The following is a 22,543-nucleotide window of genomic DNA, read 5'->3' as shown; positions in this document are numbered from 1 at the left end:
AGGGGATGAACTTGGTCCTAATAGTAGTGACCCAATGTATGATGAGGAGGAAGGGTTTGAAGAGGAAGGGGATGAACTTGAAGAGGACACTGAAGCACAAGATGGGAAAGGTACATCAAATCCCTTGTGGAACTATGTGACCAAACTTGAAGGGGGAAAGGGTGGTGGATCTTACAAATGGATGTGCCCTCATGATTGTCATGGAGGAAAACCATATACGGGTTCATATACCCGTCTGAGGAGGCATCTTTGTGGGGTGCTAGAGAGTGATGAAAAAAAGGGTTCTGTGGGGGTAGCCATTTGCCCAAAAATTTCAAGTGAACAAAGACAAAAATACATCAAAATAGAGATGGCTGCACAACAAAAAAACAAGAAACAAAAAACTCATTCAGAATCAAGTGCAACCTCTAAATTTGGTAGTTGCCCATCTCCTCATGGTACTTCTGCAACCTCTGGAGGTAGAAAAACAATAGGGGATTTCCTTAATGTTGCTGGGAGGGATGATGTGGATGGAAAGGTAGTCCGTTTTCTTTGTGCTTGCGGTGTACCATTCAATGTGCTTCGCTCTCCCTATTGGCATGACATGGTAAAGGCCATCAATGAAGCCCCAAAAGGATACAAGGCCCCCAACTATGAGAAAGCTAGAACAGTGTTATTAGAAAGAGAAAAAGCTAAGGTTCAAAGAGCTTTGACACGTTTTACACATGAGTGGGTGGATTATGGGGTATCCATTGTATCAGATGGGTGGACAAATATTAGAAACCAACATTTGATAAATGTTCTTGGTGTTTCTTCTAAGGGTGCAGTATTTATTGCATGTCATGACTCCTCCTCCATCAGTGCAACTGCACAAAACATTGCAGATCTCCTATTGAAATCAATCAAAGATGTTGGTCCGAATAATGTGGTTCAAGTGATCACAGATAATGCAGCAAATTGTAAGGCAGCAGGAAAAATTATTGAGCGTACTCATCCACACATCTTTTGGTCTGGGTGCCTGGTTCACACATTGAACCTTTTGATGCATGATATTGTGAAACACAAAGAATGTGGGTGGATTGCTGAGGTTTACAGGAAAGGGAAGCAGCTCATTAAATTCATCACAGGGCATACAAGGGTAAACTACTTCTATGGCACTTACTCCAAGTTGCAATTGCTTAAAATTGCAAAGACAAGATTTGCTAGTTATTACCTCACCTTTAGGCGGCTAGTGAAGGTGAGACAAGCTTTAACTAATCTGGTGTGTGCTGAAACATGGGATGAAATTAACCAGTGTACAGATGGTGCTACTGCTAATGTAGTCAAGGACACTGTTCTTGACACTTACTTTTGGTCACAGGTTAGATATGTTTTGCAATTCACCAAACCAATTTATTACATGATCAAGTTTGCAGATTCAGATCGACCAGTAATTGGGGAGGTGTATGAGCAAATGGATAGCATGTTGGGGCAGATTAAAGACATTGTTGAGCCTAGAGATACCACCTTGTACAATTATATTCGTGAAGAGGTGGAAAAGCGATGGGATATGCTAAATGTTCCATTGCATGCATTAGCATATGTTTTGACACCTAGGTACTATCATCCATCATGGCTTTCAAAACCAGCACCTGGGGGGGGAAGCAGGAAAAAACCACACCAAGATAAAGAGGTTCACGAAAAATATATGGCTGCATTGAGTAGATTAATCCCTGATAATGAGGAGGCTGCATTGGTACGGAGACAGGTGAGCAACTATACGCTCAACACTGGTCCATTTGGGAGCATGCATTCAATTGAAGATCGAGAGCATTTTTCTGCTCTTGAGTGGTGGAACATGCATGGAGGGCCTACTCCACTTCTACAGAGTTTGGCATTGCGGGTGCTATCACAGGTGGTAAACACTTCTTCTGCAGAGAGGTGTTGGAGCTCTTATTCTTTCATCCACAGTGTTAAAAGGAACAGGTTGAGTTTAGACCGGGCAGAGAGCTTGGTTTATGTTCATTACAACTTGCGATTGTTGTCCCATTACTGTGAAGATGCAAAGTCTAATAAAGACTTGTTGACTTGGGACAAGCATCCAGAGGAGCCCAATTTGGAGGATGGAGTGTTGCAACTAGAGCAATTAGAGGATGCTCTTATCCAGGTATGTCCATTGTGGTATGAATTTTCCAATTTTCCCTTATAAAGCATTTCTCTAATTCATGTTTTTAATTTTTTTGTTAACTAGTGTTTTTTTTTTTTTGCATGAATTTTTTGAGCGATTCTAGGATGATGATGACCGTGTTGATATGCCACCACCCCCACCCCCATCTGGTCCTAGGTTCCATGGTTCAACACCAACAGCAGGGGGTTCTTCTTCATCAGTTCCAGTGCCACGACTTACACAGGGACCATTTTCTTCATTGCCACCACGTGGAGGCACGCCATCACGTTCTATTCGTGGTGGAAGGAGGAGAGATTAGTAGATATATTCACAATCTACTTCTTTTTGTCATAGTCTATAGATTACTCATTAGACTTGTAGACTTGTGAATTTGAATTTTGAACCTTTTTGGCTTGGCGGTGACCAAGTGACATATTTTGTAAACATTATTATTTGAATTTTGGACATGACAAATGTTGACAGTTGCTCACTTGCTAGATAAATCATAATATGCTCTATGTTTTATGTTTTATAATATGCTTAAATGTTTTATGTTTTATAATATGCTTAAAAATTTGATGTATGTTTGTAATAGCTAGAATATAGATGATTGTTGTACATACTAGTAACTACAATGGAATCATGGATGCCATATCTATCTTGATTTATGCAAAAATATGCATGTTTTCATGTCTTCTACAATTAATTTGGTATTTGGGATGTTTGTTTTGAGTATAAATGCAAAAAAATATATAAATATATATATATATATATATATATATAGCAGACGCTTCCGCGGACGCTTCGCTCCCTAGATTTTTGGAAAATGACGCTTCCGCGCTTCGCGCTTCCGCTTCGCTCCCGCTTCGTGCAACATTGGACCAGGATCATGTGTGATAATCAGAGCTGCATCAAGCTCTTTACGAATCCAGTGTTTCATGATAGGTCGAAGCATATTGATATCCAGTGTCACTTTGTCAGGGACTGTGTCCAATGAGGAGCTGTATAGTTGAGCTACACTCCTATAGGAGAACAGGTGGCAAACATCCTCACCAAGGCCCTTGGAAGGACAAACTTTGACTACTTTAGGGAAAATATGGGGATGATAAAGAACCCGTTTCAGTAGTAGAAATGGGAGTTGTTGACCACTACTTGTCAACTACCCATAGCAGTACACCCCCTTTTTTTGCAAAAGGGATAGCGCTTGATCAATATGTCCATGCCATTCAACTGTCATCATCAGCCCGATCATGTTATGTTGTAAACCCAATCTACATGTGTAAATTTGTAAATAATCTTAGCAGATCTGTGTCATGTATGTATTTGCCTAGGTAAACCTAATTTTCTAGTGATGATCTACGTTTCAGAAGGTTTTTTGTCTCACGGACTCATGGTTGGTAGAGTTTTCCTTCAGCCTAACCCCAAAGCCCTAAATGGATTTTATCATTAGAATCTTAGGGGAATCCTAGTGTTCTTTGAGTCTGTAAAAGTAATTTGGAAATAATTCTAACTATTCGGTTAGGTTATTACAAATTGCTTGATCTGTTAGATTATGTTTGTGTCGCAGAACTGGGTAGTCTATGAGGGTCTATGTCAAATGGGTTTTCCCTCTTGAGATGTAAAATTGTAAAAGTCATGATGTAAAGTGTCGTGAGGGTTAGAAAATGTTTTATCCCCTCATAGGTCCTAGGTCCTAGGTGATTTTTCCAAACACTAAGTTCGAGGGTCCCTTTAAAAATTAAATAAATAAATAAATAAAATTAAAAGAAAAATAATAATAATAATAATAAATAAAAAAAATTAAAATAAAATAATAAAATAATAATAAGTCAAAGTTTTGAGGAAATAAATGCAAAATTTTAATTTTTTAATATATTAAAATGCATTTAAAAATTCGACGGATGAGATTAAAAGAAATTTTGATCCTCATCGATGATCGAGATCACTTTGACATGGATCACTTGAACTAGCCGTTGGGAAATTTTTCTTTAAATAGGGTGTCAAGGGGTCATTTGAGATGATTCGATCTGTTAGTCTTGTGCTAAAGAAAGCTCTCTTGTAGTCATTTTTCATAAGCAATAAAGAAAGACTTTGGGGTTGAAATCTTGCTAGTGTTACTCTTCTGGAATTGCTGTAAGATGTTTCATTTCTGTGCATAATTTTAATTTCAGTCATTGATAATAGCTTGATGAAGAATGATTTTAAACACAGGTATCTTGTTTAGTCACTAGGGTTTGAATTGTAGTAGAATTTCTGAATGTGATGGCAGGTATCTCCGTTAGATTTGGATTTTAGTATTGTTTTCTCCCTCCTTGTTGATGGTTGAAGTAAGCTGTGCAGAAAAATCTAGATTTCGAAGATCAACCGGCGTTTGGGGAAGTTCTCGGCTGAACCAGCGAACTTCCGAGAAGCATTTTTTTTTAAGAGCCCAACCAGTTTTGATCCCGGGTTTATCATTTAAATTTCTCTTCTAAATGCATGAGGGGTTTTCTGAAGCATCTCATAGTAAATTTAAAATTTTGAAAATATTTCTATGGATTATTGATAAATCTAGCTGCTTAGAGTCGTTAGTTTGTGAATACTGTAATTATTTAGTTAAATTTTGGGTTATTTCTTTGCATATTTTGCCTCTGGGTTTTCTGTTTTTTGCAGGTTGCAGGAAGAGTTTTTTGTTGGAAGTCAGATCTAGGCCATGGGGGGTAAGATCTGGCCTCACAGCTAGTTTTCACGGGGTTACTGTTTTGCTGTTTGAGGGTTTCAAATTCAGTCACTTTCAAATCTGGAAATGTATTGCAGGGTTTTCATCAGAAGCAAAAGGAGTTAATTTTTTTTTACGGTTTCAGAAGAAGCTCAAGGTTGTCCAAGCCATACAAATCCACGCAAATCTGACTGCGTCTTGCTCCATACGTAGCTATCTCTGTTTGCCATCGAATTACCCAAACAGTGGGCAGTCTTCCCTCTCCAGCGTTACTTATTCTTTGCTCCCTACCCTGAAAAAATCCCTTTTCCCTCTTTCTTCCTGAAATATCCCTGTCCTCACCCATCTCTGCGTTCCAACTCCCTCACGCAGCTCCAATGCTGCCAAGACCTCTGCCTTCAGCCATCCTCACGCAGCTGCCATTCGATTTTCCTTTTCCCTACGCTTCTCATCTATCAGCCACTTCTGCTCCCGCGTTTTCCGCCATTGAACGCCCTCCAATCTGCATCAAACCCCTGCTCCACGTATATCCCTCAGCCACCCGCGTTCCCTTCTCTCTCAAACCCTCACACGCTGTCCACGCTTCCTCACTCATCGCACCTGCGGGCAGTCACCTCTGCGGTTTCCATTCACCTATACGTCCGAACTTCCCTTCTCCAACTTCTCGTTCCTTCCTCACGCTGCTACTCGTTTTCCCGCAGCTCAAAGCCTCCATCGCATCTGCTGCACCCATCGTCCAACCCTCCGTCCATACCTGCCTACGCATCTCTGCACCTACGGATCCCTCTCCCACACGAGCTGCCTGGTCATCCTTGCTTATCCGTGTACCTGCACATCTGCATTACGAACAACAAACAAAATACACACAGGTCTTCTCATTTCATAATTAGGGTAGAGTATTATTTAAAGTTTCATTTTGAAATTGATCATTTCGATTTTTTTGGTTTAGAGTTAGATTTAGTTTATTGGTTTTGTTTGATTTTTTTTAAAGTTATGCTTTAGTCTTAGCACTATATATATTAGATTTAATTTAGTTTTATCTTAGTTTCAAATTTAGAATTTTATAATCATAAAATATATATATATATATATAAGGCATATTATTTTTTTTCCTTTCAGGTTTTTATTCAAGTCTTGTTTTATTTTAGAAAGTAAAATAATAAATCATAAAAAGGTGTTTAGTTTTTTTTTTGGTTTGATATTAGCTTTTTTTACTTCATGATTTTGATCATAAAATAAGAAAATCATTAAAAAATAAAATATTTAAAAAATTAAAAAAAATTTTTGAAAGAAAAGTTTTTTCTTGGTATTTGACATAGCTAAATGTGCTTAAATTTTTACATTTGAAGATTAGCTATCTGAAAATGGTGATTCATTTTATGATTTGGTTAGCATTTAAATTCTATGGCTATTTGAAGCATTTGATTTTTTGAAGTTTAATTGCTAAAATTCTGTGCATTTGGTGAATATCTCGCATCTGTCTTTCGTTATTGCTTGATTAATGCTTATCGTATGCTAGACACTTCAGTAAGTATTTTCAAGCTATTGTTAAAGGGTTTATTTCCATTTCTATTTTCTAAGCAGCAAACCAATCAATCAATTTTCACTTCATCTATCAAAGGCACTGGTCTGAAGTATTTAAAGGGCAAATCATTTTTTTAAATCAATTAAGTGCTTGTTTTCACTGTGTCTCCCAACCCAGCTGGTTCCCAGTTGGTCCTCCTTTATCCCATAGGGTCAACCCCCCTTAGCCTAGGGAGATGGCTTAAACGGAGAGATCAGGGATCAGGGTGACAGCCCTCGCTTTGAGCGTTGTCACACTGCCTAGACAGTCTGTGTGACATTAAGAGTGATAACTGCAAGGATGCAGAGAGAGTTGCAGTGCAGATGCAGTGTTGGGAGAAAGGACCAACAACAACACAGATGCAGAGGGAGTTGTCGTACAGATGCAGCAGTGGCAGTAGCAGAGCCATGGGCAGTAGTACAGGATGCAGTAGTGCAGAGGATGTTGGGCAAGGAGGCTTAGCATCAGCACAGGGATCGATGCCAGATGATCAGGGTGATACTCAGTGAGGAGTATTATTAGAGCACAGTCCTCGCTAAGAGGGAGTGTTGATTTGGGGTAGCATCGGATGTGCTTTAGCCATAAAAATTGGTGGAGAGGGTAAGACACATGAGATTTCCAATACCCAGAAAGGGTTTGGGAAGATTCTAAACAGTTCGAGAGATATTAAAATAATTAATATTTTTAATGGAGTCCCTAAGTCTAAACTTAGAGAAAATAAAATATTAATGTGTATTAATATAAAACTGTGTTAGAATGGTCCAAAAGTCATGGATCAAGCCAGATCTAATCTTAGTCGTTGATTAGGGACTTAATCTCGGCCGTTGATTTGTCAACGAGAAAAGTATAAGAGGAGGCTTGAGGGTCACTTGGAGAACACACTGAGGGAGACCAGTCAGTTCAATTTCTGGAGCGGGGTTAGCTGAGAAATTGAACCAGTGGTTTGGTGAGTAGTCAGGAGGCAGCAAGTACGGAGCAGAGAGGCGGGATCAGTGCCTGGAGATCAACGCTGAGGCAGGAGAGGCAGACACAAGGCTTTTTAGGTAGGTGCAGAGGTAGTAGAAGACTGCACAGTCACTCGTTGGGCTTGTCTGAGTGACGCAGAGAGGCCCAGGGCTGACGTAGTCAAGTAGGGGCTGACGTAGAGGGTTTGAGAGCTACGCAGAGGTCAGCCAGGTTGATGCTGGGATTGGGAGAAGTGCTGGAGAATTATATCTCTCTGTGGGTAAGCCAGTTTGGCACCCTGTTGTACAGGAAAATTGCTGAATAATAAAATCCTCCCTTGCTGCACTGGTTTTCCCACATTGGGTTTTTCCGGGGATTGTTGTCCAAAACATTTGTGTAAATGTGTTATTGTTTGTTTCTGTATTACAGTGTGATATTTGCAGCAGTGTTTATTTTAATGTTTATTGAAATAATTTCATAAATAACTTATTGTGGAATAAGTAGGAAAAATAAATCAGTTGCTGTAGTGATAGAATTTTCACATATTTCTCAGTTTTTAGCGCTATTATTTTACGCAATTTTATTTGTGAAGGTTGTAATGTGATTTATTCAGTATTTGTCGTAGCAAATAAATTGTTAAAATAATTAACAATTAGAAGAATAATTTCTAGTTGTTGAAATAGGATTTCGGACTTGAAATTTTCACAAGGACTTGGCTGGGTCATGTTGATTTGATTAGGGGAGATAGATACATTCACTCGAGAAGCTAGAAGGACCTGGTTGGGTCATGCTAGTTTGACCAGGGTAGATTAATACATTCACCTAATATTCAAGAAGCCATATGGACTTGACTGGATCATTTGACCAGAGGTGGATGGCCCAAGGCAATTGCAGATTGGACAAATCTTCTCCTGAGAAGCCATAAAGGACATTGACTGGGTCATGCTGATTTGACCAAAGGAGATTGATATAAATATGCATCAACATAGGATATTGAGATAAATATGCATCAACATAGCAAGCTCATAAATTTTTCTTGTGGAGGAGAAATTTCAGCTAAGGGGAAATCTGTTGTAGCCAAGGAGAATACCTCCCTCGCTAAGAGGGAGTGTTGATTTTTTGTGTAGCATCAAGAGGTATTCCCGACTTGCTAAATGAAATCTCCAAGTCGACCTAACAAAAAATAATTTTTTTTTTTTTAAATTTTGAAGCATCATGTAGGCCCAAAAGGACAAGTTGGCTCGACTATGAAAGGGTGTGTCCCTTGTGCAAATACACACCCATTCAATCAGTATATATACATGATGTGACACTTCATTTTTCTCAATTCGTTCATCACATCTCTCTCCTATAGCAGTTGCAGGTGAGCCAAAAAGAGGCCGAGTTGACTGGAGTTTGATTGAGCTATAGGGGGGGAAGTTTGACCACATTTGGCCTAGCTATAGGAACTTTGTTTTGGGCCAAGTTTGACCGTAGTTGACCGAGCTATAGGAGGTCGAGTTTGACTATAGTTAATCGAGCTGTCGGAGGCCAAATTTGACTTTAGTCAACTGTAGTCAATTGCATGAGCTGTAGGGCCAAATCTGACCATAGTTGATTGCAGGAGTTTGACTAGACTAGCTTGACTACAGATTTTTGGCAGTTTGACCAATGTTGACTTTTGACTATTTTGGACATTTTGACTAGCCTTGACTTGCTAGAGTTTGACCAAATTTGTTTGGTATTTTCACTTGGGTATTGGCACAAATTTCTAGACAAATTATTGATTTTTAAACCTTGTTGAATAATAATTTCTCCTAAGAAAAGTTGCTTGGTTTTCTCCCAAGTTTGGGTTTCCCAGGGTAAAAATACTATCTCTATTGTGCATTGCTGTCTCTTTATGATCTTTATAGTTTCAGTGTGAGTTTCTAGAGAGGCCAAGTTATTTGCTGGAACACACTAGTTGGATCGATTCAAGGTCATAGAGAGGTCGAGTTGTTAAAATTGGCAACTAGGGCCAAACTCCATGTGGGTCATCTTATTTATGGCAGCTGATATTTTTCTTGGATTCCTCTCGTTGAGAGGTGTAGGATTGATCTAAAGATAATCCGATTCTGACATGCATTCATGGAGATATGAATTTATTTGTGTTATGGGACAATTTGTCAAGGTCGGCCAACAACCAAATTGCCCCCACTTGTGCTCAACGTTTTAGTATAAAAAGAGGTGGCTTGTTAATCATTTGGAAACACACACTCTTGTGATCTCTCTTTATTATGTTTTGGGTTTGATGAAGATGAGATCTAGAGAGAGTGCCCTAGGTGATACGCTGCCCTAATAAGAGATGCCCTAGAAGCTGTGATGGAGAAGGCTCTACGCTGTCATGGAGGACAACCCTTATCTCAGCCACAAAGAAGTCTAATATGCTGCCCTATGGAGAAGCCCTAACAGCCTATAAAGAAGTCTAATACGCTGTCCTGTTTGGGTCATAGCCGCAGAGGAAGAATGGTTTTATTCACAGCTAAGCCGCAGTCCAAAAGGGAGACCCTAACCGCAGTCATGAAGGAGACTTAGGGAGGCTCCTTCACTGTCCAAAAAGGGATTCTATAATGCAACAAGGAGAGTTGTTTATATACCCTAGGACGTAGTCACACAAGGGACTATGACGCAGTCAAATGGACTAGGATGCAGTCAAGCAAGGGACTTGAATATGCTGGTTGCAATAGCCCTCAACGCTGAGACCTTAATGCTGTCCCTATATGCCCTAACGCTGCCCTAAACGCAGTCATGGTAAAGACCTTAATGCTGTCCATAAGAGATCTACACACTGCCTTATCTAAGCCCTAAAGGAGATCCCTAACTTGTTGTTCTAGGCCGCAGTCAACAAGGGGTTCATCTACAGCAAAAGGAGGATGTATATACTACGCTATAAGGAAAGGTGACTGTTTAGTAATAAAGCTGATTGGAAGACATTGCTGTCATGATGCTGTAGATGATAAGCATGTTAAGGACTATTTGGGCATATTGGTGAAGAGCTTGATTTGAAGGATTGCTACAGCTAGCTACTTTGCTAGGTTGCAAGCCATAGCAAGTAGCTAAGTCTGCCCTATGACATTATTGCAGTGTACAACACAGTGATGATGGACAATATATTTAGATGCAACATACTTGGATAGATGCAACATGAATAATGAATGCTTTGATGAATGCAGTGACTGTTGTGGCCAGCATATTAGATGCACTATATTGGGTGCAACATAATGATGTGATAGATGGCGCAGTATGGTGCAACACAATGGTACATCATGGTGATGATGGGCATGGATGTTTAGCAACAGCATGATGTATTGCTGCAACTTGTTGATGATGGGTACAACATAATGATGAGGTGCTGCGCAATGATGGGAGCAGCATGGTGATGAGAGCAACTCAGTGATTGGGTGCAACACAGTGTCAGGTGCAGCACAGTGATGGGTGCAACATGGTGATGGAGTCACCTTGGAGAATCAGTTGAAGCAGTATGCCTTCACTGAGTTCAGATCAACTACCTCATTATGTTATCTTCATGGTGAAGATCTCTACTCTTATCTTGTCAAGTCAAAGTGTTGACTTCTGATGTATATGTACTATTTCTCTCTCTGCTGAACTGTTGAAGAACATAAGAAGAATTGATCAAGGGTTTCCCCACATTGGGGTTTGTCCCTGGCTAGCGCCACATCTTGCGTCCTCTTGTCTTGCCTTGTCTTTTGTGATTTATGTTTATGTTCTCTCTGCTTTGATGAATGCAGTCACTGTTGTGGCCAGCATATTAGATGCAGTCTATTGGGTGCAGCATAATGATGTGATAGATGGTGCAATATGGTGTAGCACAATGGTGTAGTATGGTGCAACACAATGGTACATCATGGTGATGATGGGCATGGATGTTTAGCAGCAACATTATGCATTGCTGCAACTTTTTGATGATGGGTACAACATGATGATGAGGTATTGCTCAATGATGGGAGCAACATAGTGATGAGAGCAGCTCAGTGATTGGGTGCAACACAATGTCAGGGGCAGCATGATGATGAGGTGCAACACAGTGATGAGTGTAGCATGGTGATGGAGTCACCTTGGAGGATCAGTTGAAGCAGTATGCCTTCACCTTAGTTCAGATCAGCTACCTCATTATGTTATCTTCATGGTGAAGATCTCTGCTCTTATCTTGTCAAGTCAAAGTGTTGACTTCTGATGTATATGTACTATTTCTCTCTCTGTTGAATTGTTGAAGAACATAAGAAGAATTGATCAAGGGTTTCCCCACATTGGGGTTTGTCCCTGGCTAGCGCCACATCTTGTATACTCTTGTCTTGCCTTGTCTTCTGTGATTTATGTTTATGTTCTATCTGCATTTTACTATCATGCTAAATGTGATTGCTAATCTGAAATTGATATTGAGCTAATATGGAAAATTGAAGTAAATTTGCTATCAACATAGAACATACCTAAAATTAACACGAGTTTCTTCAAGGGGTTCAAGTAAGCTTGTAGAAGTGAAGAAATAAAATTTTCAGAGCTTTTCCAATAAATGACAAGCAGTTTATGTAATTCTTAATTGTTGAAAAGTAATAAAAATCCTTCATCTGCATAATTGGTTTTTGTTGAAAATTGGGTTAGTTGTTGTAGCATCAGATGTCTTCTAGCCATGGAATTTGGTGGAGACGCTAGAATACACGAGATCTCCAAAACCCAGAAATCGTTTCTAGAAATTCTGCCTAGAAGTATCTCAATTAGATTATTATCCATTTTTTAAATATTTCCTAGGTCTAAACTTAGGGAATATGGTTAATTAATCAGTATTAATTGAGATAAGGTGAGAATCATCTAGAAACTCACATGGATCGATCTAGAAATGATCCTAGCCATTGATTATGTTTTAATCTTGGCTGTTGGTGCTCCAACAGTGGATTATAAGAGGAGGTTGATGTGTTGATGGAGAATACACTAGTGCAGATACTCAGTTGCCCAAGCAGTTTGATTTTCTCAGTAGAAGTAGCTCAGCAGAGAAGATAGAGCCAGAGGGTGAGTAGCAGGTGGAAGAGGAGGACAACAACATTCCGGGAGGAAGGTTTCTAGTCCCTGGAAGAGGCAAAGGAAGGAAGGCCAAAATTCTCATAGGGCCAACGTAAGCTTTGCGTAGAGGGTGACGCAGGAGGCTTAGTGCAGAGGCTAGGGAGGTAATTTCGGTGGCAGAAATTAGCTGTGGGGTGAGAGAAAATTCTCACAATAATTTTGCCAGTATTTTCCTCAGATTAGATTGCCAGTTGGGCATCTAAATTATTGTACTCAGAATTGTTGCTGAAGAATAATAATAAAACCCTCATTTGTTGCATTGGTTTTCCCGCATTGGGTTTTTTCGGGGACAATTGTCCAAAAATAAATGTGTTAAAATTCTTGTGTGTGCTAGATTTTCTCAATTTTTAGTGTTTTAGTTTCCATAGTATTTTTATGGTGAAAATTGCAGTTGTGATTTTATTCATTGTTTGCCGTAGCAAATAAACTGCATAATTAAATTTTCAGTTAGAAGAATAATTTCCAGTACCTGCAATAGATAAGAATTTCACATGGTATCATAGCGTAGTTGATCAGCCATAGAGATTAGAAAAACAAAGGAAAGGAATTTTGCTGCTTAGCTAGGGCAACAGACCGAAATTCCTAAGGGCAATGCAATATTTTGCTAGGATGCCGAGTTGCTTGAGGAAAGTTCGATTTTTCTGAGAGGGGCAGAAAAATTTGATCGTTCCAGATCGAGTGATTCCAGAGGTAGAGGGAGTAGCTTTGTGCTTTCGTTGGGCAGATCTCTAGTTGGATAGAGAGGTGTTTGTAGCTGTTCACTAGAAGTAGAGCCAACGCCGGGGTGGAAAAGAGGAATAGCACACTATAAATTCTTCAACATAACCATGGACAAAAGTAGCATTCAGGAGACTTCAGATTTGTCTTTCAAATTGGAGGACGAATTTTCTTGTTTATCAAGATTGGCGTCCTAGGGTGTCTGGTATATAGATAGTGGAGCATCAACTCACATGACAATGGTTAGAGAATCTTTCTCTAGCTACAAGGAGGAGTAGATGGATTTCCAAATTACTATGGGGAACAAAACAAAATGTACTCCAATAGGGAGAGGTACCATAAACTTTCAGAGGGAGTCAGGAGCAAGCACCAATGCTATAAATGTATTGCATGTGCCAGGATTGGGTATGAACTTGATTTCAGTATCCCAATTACAGGATAAGGGGTATGATATTCACTTCATAGGGAAGAAAGTGTATGTCAAACACCCAAGCTGGAAAAATGTAAGACAAGTTGGAGTTCGAAGTAACAGATTGTATCAGTTACAGATTGATTCTCCAATGACACTAATAGGTAGTGATAGTAGCAATGGTAAGGAGCTGAATGAGTTATGGCATAAAAGAATGGGACATCTACACCATGGAGCACTCAGGATGCTCAGAGAAATAGTAACACGGGTTCTAGAACTTGGCATGGAACGCGATGATGTATGCAGAAAATGCGTACTTGGGAAGTATGCTAAGGCAACATTTCCAAGAAGTGACAACAGAGATGATGGCGTGTTTGGACTCATACATTCAGATATTTTTGGCCCGATGTCCACTAGAGCTCTTAGTGGTGCCGAATATTTCGTCATTTTTATTGATGACCATTCTAGGAAAACATGGATCTACTTCTTGAAAACCGAAGATGAGGTCTTCGATTGTTTTAGAGAGTTTAAAGCTCTCGTGGAGAATATGACACGGAAGAAGATCAACGCGCTTCGCAGATAATGGTGGAGAATATATTGATAAAGACTTAAGATATTTTTGTACGAAGGAAGGCATCAAAAGAGAATGGACAACTCCATATAATCTGCAGCAGAATGGTTTAGCCGAGTGGGAAAACAGAACCATTGTTGGAGTTGCAAAGGCTATGTTATATGACTAGGATTTACCCAGATTTCTATGGGCGGAGGCATCTAACACGATAGTATATATTCATAATAGGACTCCTCATAGAGCATTAGGGATGAAAACGCTAGAAGGAGTCTTCATAGGGAAGAAGCCAAAAGTTAGCCACTTCAAAATTTTTGGTACCATTGCTTATTACCACATGCCAGATGATAAATGTACCAAACTAGATTAGACAACAAAGAAGGGGTTTTTCATTGGGTACAACGAAACCTCAAAGGCATACAAAATCTACATTCCTAGCAATAAGAAGATTATAGTAAGGCGAGACGTGAAGTTCATGGAGGACCAAGCTTTCAGGTGATCTCGTGAGATGCTTGCAGGTGATCAGAATCAATCAATAGAAGCTCCTTTAGTCCAGTAGCAGGGGTGGCCAGTGGGACAGGTAGGAGGACAGTCACAAGGATCGAGTACTGTGACCAGTACCAGTATTTCCTCAGGTGCAAGAAATTCGGGGAGTTCTCAATAGATGGAGCAGCAGAGGCAGGATGAGGAGGAGCTGGCTGAACCTCCCACGACTAGTGGTCAAGCCAATAGAGAGGTTCGTCAGACATTGAGAGATGCAGAGGAGTTTATTGGAACTCCTAGGATGAACAAAAGACAACGCAGAGAACCTGACAGGTACCAAGCGTTGGTAGATTAGGTTGCAGAACCTTCCAACTTTTAGGAGGCCGCACAACATCAAGTGAGGGTAGATGCCATTGTAGAAGAGTATAGCTCTATCATGACGAATGATGTTTGGGAGGTAGTGATGAGGCCAAAAGACAGATCAGTTGTAGGTTCTAGATGGATCTACAAGATCAAATATGTTGCAGACGACAGTGTGGAAAAGTACAAGGCTAGGTTCGTGGAAAAGGGGTATGCACAAAAGAAGGGATAGATTATGAGGAGACCTTCACCCTAGTTGCCAGATACACTTCTATTTGGTCAGTTATATCCCTGGCAGCTCAGATGGGATGGCAGATTCACCAGATGGACGTCAAGACAACCTTCTTGAACGGGGTGATAGAGGAAGAAGTGTACATAGAACAGCCAGAGGGCTTTGAGACTCATGAGAGGTGCACTCATGTGTGCAGACTGAAGAAAGCTCTATATGGACTCAAGCAGGCTCCTAGGGCATGGTATGGTAGGATTGACAACTACTTGCAGCAGATGGGATTCGTCAAGAGTGACGCAGATCCCAACCTTTACTATTTGATGGTAGAGGGTGAGCCACTCATTCTAGTTTTGTATGTGGATGATCTCTTTTTGACAGGATCATCAGGGCTCATAGAGGACTGCAAGAGGAACTTGGCAGTAGAGTTTGACATGAAGGATTTGGGGTTGATGCACTATTTCCTAGGATTGGAAGTGTGGCAGAAGGATGGGGAGATCTTCCTTGGGCAAGGAAGATACGCTACAGATATTCTGAAGAGGTTCAAAATGCAGGATTGCAGACCCATGTCTACACCCATGATCACCAACTAGAAGAAGATAGATGCATTAGATGACAAGGATGTTGACCCTACCTAGTACAGACAACTTATTGGGTCTGTCATGTATTTGGTCAGCACTAGGCCAGATATCTGCGTCGCAGTCAATACCCTAAGTCAGTTCATGGTAGGGCCGAACAGGGTACATTGGGCAGCAACAGGGCATATTTTGAGGTATGCTCGCGACACAGTTGAGTATTGGTTGAGATATACTTGAGGGGATGATGTCAGATTTTGTGGGTACACAGATGTAGATTGGGCAGGTAGTTCAGTGGACAGAAAAAGTACTTTTGGGTACTGCTTCAGTGTTGGATAAGGGATGGATTTTTGGTGTAGCAGGAAGCAGAAGTCAATAGCACTGAGCTTTGCAAAAGCAGAGTATATGGCAGCCAACACAGCTATGTGCGAAGCTATATGGCTTTAGAAGTTGCTAGTAAGCTTGTTCAGGCAGAGGATGGAGGCGACCAATGTCTACTATGATAATCAGAGTTGCATAAAGCTCTCTGAGAATCCAGTGTTTCATGACAGGTCGAAACACATCGATATTCGATGTCATTTCATCAGAGATTGTGTACAACGTGGAGTAGTCTAGCAACAATATGTTCCCACAGAAGAGCAGGTTGCAGATATACTCACGAAAGCTCTAGGGAGAGCTAAGTTCGTCTATTTTAGGGAACAAATGGGTATGGTGGAGAACCCGTTTCAGTAGCAGGGACAAGTTACTTAGGATGATTCTCAATTGCAAATGTTGCAGTTGCAGATGTTGCAGTTGCAACAACAACAAATGAGAGGGAGTTGCAATGCAGATGTAGTGTTGGCAACAATATGGCTATGTCAACAACAACACAAATGGAGTATATATCAGAGTTGCGCAGTGGTTGGTGGGCAGCAGCAACCAGACATCAGCAACGTGACAAGAGATGATGCAGAGACAGGGTGTTATGGCAAGGAGTGCAGCACTAGAACACATTCCTCGTTAAGAGGGAGTGTTAGTTTTTGTAGCATCGGATGTGTTCTAGCCACAAAATTTGGTGGAGAGGCTAGAATACATGAGATCTCCAAAACCCAGAGATCGTTTTTGGAAATTCCGCCTAGAAGTGTCTCAATCAAATTATTAACCATTTTTAAAATATTTCTTGTCTCTAAACTTAGGGAATATGGTTAATTAATCAATATTCATTGAGATAAGGTGAAAATCATCTAGAAACTCACATGGATCAATCTATAAATGATCCTAGCCATCGATTATGTTTTAATCTTGGCCATTGGTACTCCAACAGTGGATTATAAGAGGAGGTCGATATGGTGATGGAGAATCCACTAGTGCAGACACTAAGTTGCCCAAGCAGTTCGATTTTCTCAGTAGCAGTAGCTCAACAGAGAAGATAGAGCCAGAGAGTGAGTAGCAGGTGGAAGAAGAGGGCAACAACATAGCAGGAGGAAGGTTTTTATTCCCCAGAATAAGCAAAGGAAGTAAGGTCGAAATTCTAATATTCAAATTGATAAAAGAAATATTATTGGACACTCCTCTCATTATTATTAATTTGGCAAAGCAATTTGAACAAATTTGAATTAAGAATTTCCCTCCAAATTTTATAAGTCAGCTTGGCTCTTTTAAGTCACCAATTCGATCATTTTAAAGTATATAAATAAGTGATATGGGCAATTAGATCTCACATCATCTAGTGAAGGTTAAGAGGAGTGCGAAACTCCATGGGTCAATTTCCTGTAACTCGCATCACTTCTGAGGCTTGCATTGTCTATTGGTTTGTTGACATCTACCTATGGCTTGCATCTAATCTATGTGATGACTCGCACACTCTCTTGTGGTTGTACTCATTCACTATGGCTCCTATTAAATCACACAGTGCCATCGATCTGTACACATTGACATCACATCATTGCATCATTCTATTCACAGTGATCACATTCTGTATGACTCGTATTCCTCTGAGATGGCATTGCATTCTAGTGAGAGTTCGATACATTACAGTGGTGTGATTATATATAGTGGCCCGCATTGCTCTGTGGTAGGGTTCAATACATTACAGTGGAGTGATTATATATAGTGGCCCGCATCACTTTGTGATAGGGTTCGATACATTACAGTGGTGTGATTTTACATAGTGGCCTGCACCGCTCTGTGGTAGGGTTTGATACATTACAGTTGTGTGATTATATATAGTTGCCCGCATCACTTTGTGGTAAGGTTCGATACATTATAGTGGTGTGATTATGTATAATGGCCCACATAGTTCTGTGGTACGGTTTGATACATTACAGTGGCCTGATTTTTTATGGCATATATTACAATCTACAGTGGTATTGTTCATCATTTATGCAGTGGTATCATTTATATACAGTAGCAGTGACATCATTTATATACAGTGGCACTGATCATCATTTATATACAATGATATTGTTTATATGCAGTGGAATCGTATTTCATGTGACTCACTTTCAATGTCATTGTGGCTCACATAACTATACTATTTCCATGTGGTTTACTGTGGCTTGCATCTTTAGTTAACTCTATACTCGGTGGCTTGCTTGGGCAGTATCTTGAGATACTACCCTTGACAATAGTGATTTAGATATATGACACTGATAGTGACCTTATTACATATCAGTAACCTTGATGAAAGACAATGGAAGTGACCTAATATGACAATGACATTTGATATGGCATGACAATGACATTTGGCATGGAAGTGACCTAGTATGAAAATGCCCTATGATAGTTGTAACAATACTTTTTGACAGTGCATCTATTACAGTTATGATAGTAACTATAGGACAATGTTGTGTGGCAGTACCTTTATGATATGATAGTGAGTTGTTATTTATGGAAATGACCCTGACATGGCAATGATTTTTGGTATATGGCAGTGACACTCTGATTTATGTTTTGATAATATGACATGGATGGCAGAACCCCTATGACAGTGACAATGATGTATACTATGCTCTTATGATGGAGTGATATGGAGGCTTGAGTTTGCCTCTCTAATATTCTTATATATTGCTGGATTGGCCCTAGGTAGCCTAGTGTGATTGAAGATTTAAGTCTCATGATATTGTACTTTGTATTTCAGCTGAACATTTGATGAATATCTAAGAAGAATAATTTGGTTGAGTTTTTCCGCTTGTGGGGTTTTTCCTCGGTCTTTGACCTAAATCCTGGTGTCTTTATTGTGCATGCTTTTCTTCTGTTGTTCCTTACTGTTCTGCTGTATCGTTGATGTTTATCGTTCCCTCTACATAAGTGCTAATGATGACATGATGCTATGTAGTATGGGGTGAATGTTACGTAAAAATATTGAAAAAGTTTATAAGTGCAATTATCTACAACAAAGAACAATCTAGCCCTAAAACTTAACAGTTTTCCCTTCGGGGTTTTTCCAAGGACAATTTGTCCAAAAATACAAGTGTCATATTTTTTATGTGTGTGATATTTTCTTAGTTCCCATGCTTAATTATTTGTGAAATCGCAGTTGTGTTATTTTCAGTATTTTCCGTGAATTAATTTTCCAGAAAACAAATAATTTGCAAAGATAGAAGGTTAATAACAAGTAACTGCAATAGAATTTTCACATTGGAAGGCTACTTGTGTGTCTTCAATTAATGGTATCTGGTTAGGAAGATCGTAGAACCATTAACTGTGAGATGGACATGTATAAGAACTTCAATTCCAATGGACTATTTGATTTTAACACTGTTGTCCAAGAAAAGAAGATTTCAATGTCAAGCCATTAGAATCTAGAATTTTATGTGTATTTTATTTATAAGTTGAATTGTACTTACTTTATCGTCTATTTGTGTTTGTAATGAAATGTGATTTAAGTTTGTTTTTCTTATTTGTTATGGATGTTTGGTGGAGAAATTATAGTGCAAAACCTCCTCCCATGGAAATTTCTTGTTCAGGTGTTGAACCAAAGTTTTCGTGCTTCAGGTTATGAGCACAATTTTAGTGTATTTGAAAACATACGCTCATAGAGTGCGACGAGTTAGAACTAAGAAATTTCAATTAATATAATTTATGACGCTCGAGACTTATTACATTTATTATGACCCTCTTATAGGTTAGATTTTCAACACTTGAATGGTATGGATTATGTCCACTACAATGTTCGATTCTATGTGATGCCATTTCATTAGAAACATTAACGTAATGTCTTAGTGGAGGGTGGACTACACCAAGCCTATTATGGAGGAGGCATTTGAGTGATTAAGGGAGTAGCAAAAGGAGGCATAGGGGGTAGGGGAGGTTGACCCACAATGGATATGGGAGAAGGAGCACATTGACACTGTTACCAACCACCTGTGGGTAGTATCCATAGGAGAAAATTTTTCTCCTAGATGATCCTCAACCAGTAGCCAATAGCCCCTTGCAGCCCCTAGATAGCTCGATGTGCCACTATCTCCTCCATCTGAGCCAACCATATGTTCCCTCGCCCATCTTTTATGATCGTATGTTTGAAGTTAGGCCTTCCAACATCGAAGGTATGGCTTCTCATTGTGTAGTTGGGTACTTTTGTTTACTTATCATGGACAATTTTGTGTTAGTTTTTGTAGCATCAGAGGTGTTCTAGTCTCGAAACTTTGTGGAGAGGCTAAAACACAGGAGTTGTCCATCGCCCAAAAATCATTTCTAGAAATTCCACCTAGAAGTGTCTCAATTAGATTATTAGCCTATTTTTTAATATTTTCTAAGTCTAAGCTTAGGGAAAGGGGTTAATTAGTCAGTATTAATTGAGAAAGCTATGAATCATCTAGAATTTCACACGAATCGACTAGGAAATAATCTTAGCGATTGATTAAGATTTAATCTTGGTTGTTAGAGTCCCAACTAGAGATTATAAGAAGTCGTCGATGAGTAGATGCAAAACACACACTTGAGACTGATTTCCTTGGGCAATTCGACTCTCCAGAGAGTAGGGCCAGAAGAGTTCAAACTAGAGAAGGAAGCAGAGACAAAGAAGGGCATGGACAGTGAAGCTGGAGGAAGATTTTCCAGATATGGTGAGTACTTTGCTGAGAGGTCGAGATTTTCTCTAGGAGGCTGTGCAAACGCAGTGCAAAAGCCTCAAAAAGGCAATTCGATTTTGCTGAGGTGAAGCAGGTTTTTAGTTCCAGAGGTCAGAAAGTATTTGTAGAGTGTCGGCGAAATAATTTCCCAGTCAGCACCAGGTAGTACGACTTGATTTTCAATTGTTTCGGGCTGAGCATGTAGTAGACTGCACAGGGGTGACGTAGAAGCTGCACACAACAAGGTGGACGACTTGCTTTTCAGGGGCAGTAGAATTGTAGCTTGGGAGGTACTCCAAACCCTAGGCTTGAGGGTTGTGGAGGAGTTGGCACACAAGTGTGGCTTGTGGGCTTGAAACCCAAGCTTGGGGTTTTGAACCTATCGATGTTGGGGCCAAGACCATAGAGAGAATTTGACACGTGATGGTTGGAGATGATAGAGGACGCCGAGACGAACTGGACGCATTGAGAATCATCGAAATTTTAGTTGTCTATGACGAGATATTAATTTTTGAAGTTAATGTGTGGTTGTGAGTGCAATGTCCCTTCCTAAATTATTTTGGAACATGATTAATTTCTACATTTTGGGGCCAATTTTGGAGGTGATGGGGCCCATTTAATTTTATTAGAAGACTTAGGAGTTAGAAGTAAGTTACTTTGGGATTTTGTTAGTAGCATGTGGGGCCACCCACACAAGGAAATACGCACTCCCTAAGCCAATGGTTCGAAATGCATGAGAGGGAAAATCAAAGGCTTAGTGAGGGACCCACGAAGGAGGGAAAAAGGCTCCACGAAATCTATAAAAAGGAGGCAACACTCTTCATTTGACATCTTTGGCATATCGAATTTCTTCTCAGTTGCTCGAGCTGCTTAGCTGGGTCACTTGCTGTTTAGCAAGAGTTTTCCAAGTGGAGAACTCACCCTTTCTTCGGGGGACTTCGAGTGCCACCCTAGAGAGGTTCATCCATAATCTTTCGAAGGTGATTTTCAGTGTGGTTTCCAGCATTTGTATTCAATGTCTCCAGGTGGTGCGTATTTCTGGAGGATGCAGTAGGAGAAACCGAGTTGTGATTTTGACATTCTTTAGGGGAGCTTTTGTCGGGAGAAATTCTGGGAGAGAAGCTTTGGTGATTTTCTGCCATTTGGGTGAGTTTTTGGGCTGGAGGAGAGAGCTATCATTCAGTGGGGATTTCACACTTCCTGGGCCAGCGCAGAAGGAAGAGATTAGGCACACGTGGGAGGTGGAGACTCAGCCATTGAGGCTGATCCTTGTCGGGAGAGATAAGGAAAGCATTAGTGGAGGTGATTGCTACTTTTTTGGAGTGTTTGAGGAGGATTTTGCTGGTGTATTGGCAGGTAGTGTGCTTCAGCAATTTTGGAGGGTGTAGGGCCTTTTGGGGGTCGATTTTGAAAGGTCAAAATCCGGTCAAACCATTTTTAGGTTTTTATGGGTTTTGTGAGAGGATTTTGTAGTTAAAATTTCAGAATTTTTTGGGTGATATTCGGGTATAAAATCATCTTTCTTATAACAAGGCGAATTGCTAGTTGTAATGACCCGCCTATAAATAAAATAATAATATAAATTAATTAAAACTATAAATTTAATAAATTTATTAAATAATAAAATAAATAAACCTTATTAAATTAAACTACGTATTCAAATAAAAATCAACGAAATAAAATCATATTCGATTTTATAAAAGTTACATGTAACCAAAATATTGACAC

At 39.8% G+C, this 22,543-nt stretch overlaps 2 protein-coding genes across 3 annotated transcripts in view; both read left to right on the top strand.

Annotated features, from left to right (window-relative positions):
* Positions 1 to 22,543, top strand: part of LOC149181252 (ABC transporter D family member 2, chloroplastic-like) — a 389,006-nt gene that overhangs the window by 197,245 nt on the left and 169,218 nt on the right. The gene's annotated exons all lie outside the window — the stretch shown is intronic.
* On the top strand, positions 1,354 to 2,838 carry LOC149181253 (uncharacterized). The gene is made up of 2 exons (XM_089416534.1): positions 1,354 to 2,125; positions 2,250 to 2,838. The coding sequence occupies exons 1-2, from the start codon at positions 1,379 to 1,381 to the stop codon at positions 2,442 to 2,444; spliced, it is 942 nt and encodes a 313-aa protein (XP_089272660.1). The 5' UTR covers positions 1,354 to 1,378; the 3' UTR covers positions 2,445 to 2,838.

The sequence above is a fragment of the Pinus tabuliformis genome, chromosome 3_2 (assembly GCF_031772625.1).
Source record: "Pinus tabuliformis cultivar Carrire ecotype Pingquan chromosome 3_2, CPIR1, whole genome shotgun sequence".
NCBI lineage: Eukaryota > Viridiplantae > Streptophyta > Pinopsida > Pinales > Pinaceae > Pinus > Pinus tabuliformis.
The sequence above is the reverse complement of the archived record's forward strand: the minus strand, read 5'-3'. Positions and strand labels throughout refer to the sequence as shown.